At 38.0% G+C, this 7,602-nt stretch overlaps 1 protein-coding gene across 1 annotated transcript; it reads right to left on the reverse strand.

Annotated features, from left to right (window-relative positions):
* Positions 1-2,212: 2,212 nt before the first annotated feature.
* lbx1b (ladybird homeobox 1b) lies at positions 2,213-5,186 on the reverse strand. The gene is made up of 2 exons (XM_067583920.1): positions 4,517-5,186; positions 2,213-3,991 (listed from the first exon to the last, which is right to left on the reverse strand). The coding sequence occupies exons 1-2, from the start codon at positions 4,842-4,844 to the stop codon at positions 3,504-3,506; spliced, it is 816 nt and encodes a 271-aa protein (XP_067440021.1). The 5' UTR covers positions 4,845-5,186; the 3' UTR covers positions 2,213-3,503.
* Between the last annotated feature and the right edge of the window lie 2,416 nt (positions 5,187-7,602).

Here is a 7,602-nt window from a genome sequence, read left to right on the forward strand (position 1 = left end):
AAAATTGAAGTTTGAAGTATTAACTGGCTCCACAGGAAGGCTATGATTAAAACTCTGCAATTCGGCTCTATTTAGATATATAGAGTGATTTAACTGCAGGCAAATATAAAGTCATTTACAGATCTCTGTTTATACTTATTCAATAATAATAATAATAATAATAATAATAATAATAATAATAATAATAATAATAATAATAATAATAATAATAATAGTAATAACAGTAATAATAATAATTATAATAGTAATAATAATAATAATAATAATGCAGCCTCTATATATTAGTAATTTATAAGTTGATGGACTATTTAAGGTCTTTACAGCTATGGTTGTTCATTTCTTCATCAATTCTGCTTTTTGAGGGGAACAATTGCAAACATTAAACTAATTAATTCATTTAAATGCTTGTCTTAAATGCTGTCACTCGACCAGTATCTCAAATATTAATTTTCACTTTGCACCTGAGACTGTTTTCCACACAGGGTGCAAATAATAAAATGAAGAGAGAGAGGAAGGTGAGGGGAGGGAAGGGGAGGAGATGAAAAGAGGGAGGGCTGTACTATTGTTTCAGTAGGGACTCATGCATCAAACTTCAATTTTCCGGACGATTGAAGTAGTGATTTTTTCCATCTTGAAGTGAAATACTGAAATACACTTAAGACCTCCAGATTAATTACCACGAAGTGGTCCCTCAGACTGTAGTATTACTTATCGCCGGGCCTGCCTGACAAGCCCTCATAAAATAAGCAAGTGAAATCCATAAACTTAGCCTGCCTTAACACTCTCTCCCTTCATAAATATGCTTGATTCAGAATGGGCTGTAGTGTGTGTGTATACGTGTGTGTGTGTGTGTGTGTGTCAGGAGCACACACACACACACACAGAGCAGGAAGATGCATGTTTAATTTTGTGCATTTGTGTATGCATGTATATGTGCCAGTGTAAAATATGTAAATAACCTCAAAACAAAAGATCGATTGTTAAAAAGTTTTAAATGGACAAGTTCATATTTGCAAGTCAACATATAGAATAGAAAAAAAAGAATAGAAAAAATTTTGTTAGTACTTTTAGTACTTTTAAGATAATTTACAGGAACCTAAATGAATATTAATTATATATATAGTATATATATTATATATATATAATACTTATATATTTATAGTCCTACAAAAATCTAACTATCTATCTATATCTATATATCTATACATATATCTATCTATAGATATATACATATATACACACACACACACACACACACATTTATATAAATATATATATATATATATACACACACACACACACACACACACACACACACACACACACATACACACACAATATACAATATATAGAACTTATTCAAGTTCTCTTGAATAAAGAATAAAAAATAAATAAAAAAGTAAACACTATAAACAACTCAGAAGAAGACAGCTTCTACTTATCATTTCTTTGAACAAAGAGGGTTAAACGGGAGGCAGCCTTTTGAGTTCCTGTTCTGGACACTCTCTCTTCCTCACATCACCATGTTTCAGCTTCATTAAACTCCTTAAAGACAAAAGAAATAAAGAGGCAGAGGACAGAAAAAAAAGGAGATGAGAAGAAAACAAACAAAAGGCTCCCTAACCAGACTTTGGCATAAATGTCACAGTCTCAACTCTTTATGGCTGCCTACTTAACATTAAAAACACTTTCAACAAAATCCATTTCTTGTTTAGAAAACGTTCTTGGACAGAAGTCAAACATATTATTCCGGAGCTAAAAAGCGAAGAGAGACAAGCGGCTCACAAAAAAGGGGCAGTTTCATTGTAATTCATTGACTTGTTCAAAACGCCAGGCAAAGAAAAGGGCTAGACATTAATAGCCGCAGATGCCCTCATGAAGGGAGAGTCTATGTAGGCATTATGGCCTTTGTTCGCACTCAGTTAAACTGTTTAAAAGGAGGGTTAACTCAATCCATCAAATTGTCTCAAATTGTGTGGAAATTTCAAAAACCATATGGCCTCCAAACGTTTGCGTCCTTTTTGTGCGGTGGGACACACTTGTCTCAGTATTGCTGCCTGCGGGGGACCGGCCCTGCTCCTTTGTGGCTCGTCCCATCAGGGAACGCTGCTCATTTGTCCCCACTTTTCATGCTTTACGCTCAAAATTATGGCCCAGTCCCGCAGAACAAAAAAGGTCTATAAAGGCCTGGAGAAACTGGCCCAAAACTTTGTGTTTTTGTGGCATCCTCGTCTTTTTTCCCCGGGACCAGATTTGTGTTTCTCACATAAATTTTTGCCACGAATGGAGAAACACGTCTGAGGGTCAAGAAGCCATGATACGCATTTAAGACCTGAAAGGGGATGTGAGATTCCGGGCCACAAAATGTTTAGAGCATCCTCGTATAAAAGGACAAAGGGACAAAATACTTGAGTATAATAACTCTAAATAGGCCTCTTTTGATGCGCTTACACGCCCAGATTTGGCAAGGAGAGGGTGTTTCAGATATGTTGCTTTTTTTTTTTTTGAAATAGAAAAGAAGCCCTGATATTAATTCAAGAATTACAACATAAAAGAAATATTCAGAAAAGCCATTTTATTCCCATAGTAGCCTATATACATTACAGTCTGTGCATTGGTTTTTCAAATAATGTCCTGATTTTAGAAAGGCACTTACAGGTGTACAAAACATAACAAATTTATAACTGTATCTATTGTATCCAAACAATAAATCTAAAAAGTAGCCTAGCTGTTCAAAATCACCGCAATATTCATTTTTGTTTGTCGCCACATCGCATGAGCATTCCCTAAAAACGCATAACTGTGAAATGTCCGAGTTTTGCCTTTCCGATCATCATCATCATCATCATCATCATCATCATGCACTGCAGCATCTGGACGCCACGTGTGAACTGAAGTCAAAGGGTTACAGTCAGGTGATGAGGAGGAGGAAGAGGAGCCGGGCAGTGACAAAAGTGACTCATGGCGATTTGGCTCACAGAACACAAAAAAAGCATTTAAATTAAAAAGGAATAATAAAGTAAAAATAAATAGATAATGATCACAAATCAAATCATGCATTTACATGCAAGAAAATATGGAAAAAAACTGGAGCGCTTGAACTGTGGTGTGTGAGCATATAGGCCATGTGAAACAGGAACAGGTGTGTGTGTGTGTGTGTGTGTGTGTGTGTGTGTGTGTGTGTGTGTGTGTGTGTGAGTGTGTGTGTGTGTTGGCCTTTAGTGTAAAAAAATAATAAGTTACTCACGTCATTTTAGACCATATTGCTTTGATTGCAAGAAGTAACAGTTTGCTAATGAGTACATTGTAAAATACCACTGCATATTTCTTGTTCAGTGTTCATGCTTCACTATGAATAGGTCTATCTGTGCCGATATAAAAGTCATTACATTTTGGTACATGTTCTGAGATATGGTACAATATAAGCAGTAAGTTACAAGTCCTCGGTAGAGATTTTTCTTTTATCGTCTTTTGTGTTTCCTCTCCAGCTCCACGCTGCGCCATCAGTCATCCACATCAATCTCCACGTCCTCGTCCTCCGAGCACTCTTTACTAGTTGTGTGGTCTGAGAAGGGAGACAGCGGCGACGTCCGCAGTTTCTGAGCGAGCTCGTGCTCCTGCTGGCCGCCCCGCGTGGGGGACTCGCCTCGAGGGTGGCCCAGCGTGCCGTTGGCGCATTTCTCCAGGTCCGCCAGCTTGGCAAGCTTATCCAAGGGTACCTGGCCGATGGCCTTGGCCGACTCCACGTCGGCCTTCATCTCCTCCAGGTCCCGTTTTAGCTTGGCCCTCCGGTTCTGAAACCACGTGATGACCTGCGCGTTCGTCAGGCCCAGCTGCTGCGCGATCTGGTCCCGGTCTGCGGGGGACAGGTACTTCTGGTACAGGAAGCGCTTCTCCAGCTCGTAGATTTGGTGGTTGGTGAACGCCGTCCGAGACTTCCGGCGCTTCTTCGGGGTGCTTCGTTGGCCGAACAGAGTCATCCCGTCCCGGCCTGTAAGGGAGAGACGGAGGCTGATTGAAAAACATGGATTCATGCAGGTACAGGGCTTCCTCTGCACCGCTGTAGTGTGCGCGTAAAAGTCATCCTAACGCAGAAATAACAAAGATACTGTCTGATACTGTGTAACAGCAAAGCCTTTAAGCCCCTGCGGGAGCAGATAATTACAAGAATATTACAGAGACACCACTGGGAAATATTGAGCACCACACATGAGGCCCTAATATTAAAGAAAAGCGATGGCGATTCATTTCGTTGAAGAACAGCCCAGAAAATGAACACGCCTTTGTTCGATAAGACATTTTATAAGGAGAGATTTCCACCCATCAGCACAAAATACTTTTTTTTTTTTTTTGCTCTGGTTATTAGCACATTTAATGGATGTATTCCATGTCAGAGTGCATATACAAGTTGTAACCACATTGTCATTTTCTGTCTGCTATAAGAAAAAATTATCTGAGAAAATATTAAATCCTAAAAAGATGTATTTCAAATGCGTTTTGAGGGAAGGAGATTTACCTTCCGCAGCCTGTAAAACGCTGACTTCCAGCCCCTTGAAGGTCTTGCTGGCCAGCTCCTCCAGCGCGCAGAGCGGGGAGGTTTGGGTGAGCAGAGCCCGGCTGGACAGAGGGATGCTGGACGGACGGTGCTTCTCCGAGGACGAAATTAGATGAGCTGTTCCACAAATTGTGTAACTTCGTTTCACAGACGGTTTGTTGAGGATGTCCTCGATGCTGAAGGGGGTCAGCGGCTTGTTGGAGTTGGCAGGAGGCGGCAAGTGGTCCAGCGGACTTCGCCTCCTGTTTTCCACTGCACCACATTTGGCCACTTCTTTGGATGTCATCATTGGTTGCGCGCAGACTTTATAGGACTTCGTCGAAATATCAGCTGTTAAAAAACGAGCGAGGCTATTAAGGGAAAAAAGTCACATAACAGTTTCGAGTATAAAAAAAACAACAAAGATACGGAGGAGAGGGAAACGAATGAAGAAAAAGAAAATCTTATTCCAAAGTGAGATGCCTTGAAAGTGTCGATCCTCGGGAGCAGCAAGTCCGGAGGAGTGAGATGCCTCCCTGAAAATGGCGAGGTCCAAAGAGTTGACGATTACTAACAAGTTATCATTGATTGGTAGGTAATCAATTATTTCCAGTGGCACTTTCGCCCTCTTCCCTTTCACTCTTTGACTATGTTGCAGTCCAGTGCGGGGCTTTTTGCGACTGGGGGTGTCCCATTAATTAGGACGCATGGCTGGAAGGAGGAGGAGCCCGGCGGAATTATAATGCTTTGTGCTCTTATCATCTTTGGTCTAATTTAGTCGTGTGGTGAGATACCAGAATAGGTATATGTGGGGTAAATGAGGGGAAGCAGAAAGAGAGAGAGTGAGAGAGAGAGAGGGAAAAAAAAAGAGAGATGGGGGGGAGAGAGGGAGAGAAATCACATCCGTAGCCTATTTAAGCGTTTTTACGCGTAAAACTTCAGTTTCAGTTGGCAGGAGTTTCTATTCGTATTTAAAAGTATTTGGATTATCCGGATGTTGTCAAAAAAGACAAGTCGGCAGAGGGTTTATTTTAGATGTCGCAGCTAGTCAGAAGGATGTTTTCCTCGACCCAAAGCGCGGATGATCCTTTGTTTTGTAAAGGTAATGTAGAGCTGAGCCATATATCAGCTCTGATGATACCTCCTCTGGGGCGGGAGAGAAGGAGCAGCATGCATCCCTCTCAGCAACGCCAAATCCGGGCCATAACTCAGGCGAAAGGGCTCCTTTTATATCATCTGAGAAATATTTCATCTCCTCTCAAATTTCCCCGCGTCCTCCAGGTTTGACATGATGGGTTTATTTTGGCTCTGCTTTGAAAAATTGGCGAAGGACTATTTGCATATAAAAACGAATTTTGGCTGGAGGACAAATATGTGTATATTTTTTACCTTGAACGAATGATGTTTTTAAAATGCAAAGAGAAAGAAAATTGTAGTTTTTTTTATGAAATAAGATTTCAATTTCAATTTAATGGATAATTTTACTGTGGGAATGTTAAACTTCTGCTGCTACGCGATTATTACTATTATTATTATTATATACTATATTATGAAAATACTCTATATTATTATTATTATTATTACTATTATTATTGCTTATTATTAATGCTGTTGTTGTTATTGTAGGATTTTATATTTATTTACCTTCATAATGAATTTAGTTCAGGATGCTTTAAGTCAATATTGAAATGATTCGTTTCACGTCACTGATGGTGAAAATAAAGCATCAACAGTGAGATGATGATGATGATGATGTTGATGATGATGATGATGTGTGTGTGTGAGAGAGAAAGGTAAGGATATGATAAATGCATGGTCGTATTTTAATATTATAATTAGTTATTTATATGTTTTCAACTGTTGTTTTATTCAAATATTCGATGACTATATTTTTGTCAGCCAAGTCTTGTCCATGAATATTATATTATATTGTTTTTGTCTCATTAAGCAACACAGTTATACACATGGTTCCGTTGTGATGAAGAGCCACAGAAAAGGAAACAACGAAAAAAAGATGCAGAAATATATATTTTTTTTCTTCTCGTATAAAACAGCCTATCAACTGTCTCACATCTTGTTTATGTTAATGACAGCAGACAGCATGACATCTTCATTTTAACAAAACAAATCATTTTTACAATTTTTTTTCCTTTACCCAATGAAATCAGATGATTTTTTTCCTCAACCAGATAAATGTTTATGAAGGAAAGGTTGAGGAAGTTATGTGTTCAGTTTAACTTAATCGAGTAATGAGGGAAAAAAAAAGAAAAAAGAGAAAAAATATAAAGAAAAGAAAAGAAAAGAAAAGAAAAGAAAAGAAAAGAAAAGAAAAGAAAAGAAAAAAAGCTGCCAGACGATTTGAAGCCAGCACAGTTTATATTTGCTACAGTTAAGATCTGATTTCAGAGTTCATTTGCTGTTTTCTTGAAATACAAGCAGCTACATCTGAACACGTTTCTCTCACATTTATCAGAAGTTTCTTTTTTAGCTTCCAAAACATGCAGGTCTGTTAACTTTTATTATTATAAAACCAAAAAAGAAGGACAGATAAATGAAAAGAATCAGAAGAAAAACAAAAATAATAACATGTGGACGTCAAACGTAACAATTCAGACTAAAACTTAATACTTTTAAGTTTCATAAATGCATTTAGTTACATGGTATTAAGTCAAGCTGCATAAAAATGATAATGATTAAAAAAAAAGTAGTATTGTAGCTGAAATCTTAACAAACAGGTAATATATTTTTATTATTCACTACCTAACACATTTATAACACAGAACTGCATTAAAAAAAAAACAAAAAACAAATGCATCATTACTACAAACATTACAATAACACATTACACTTCAGCACAATTTTAAATAACCGAATTACATAAGATGACACACAGGCTGATTCACAGTGAGCACACACAGTATCATTTTGAAGGCATATTAATGGGAATCATCTCCTTCAATTTACATGAAATGTGTGTTGCCAGCTATTTGAGCTCGGGGAGGATCATGATGTTCAGGCCTGTTTATTAAAGACAGATATTTGTAGTGGTGTGTCATCATCTCTGTGTC

The sequence above is a fragment of the Thunnus thynnus genome, chromosome 3 (genome assembly GCF_963924715.1).
Source record: "Thunnus thynnus chromosome 3, fThuThy2.1, whole genome shotgun sequence".
Taxonomy (NCBI): Eukaryota; Metazoa; Chordata; class Actinopteri; order Scombriformes; family Scombridae; genus Thunnus; species Thunnus thynnus.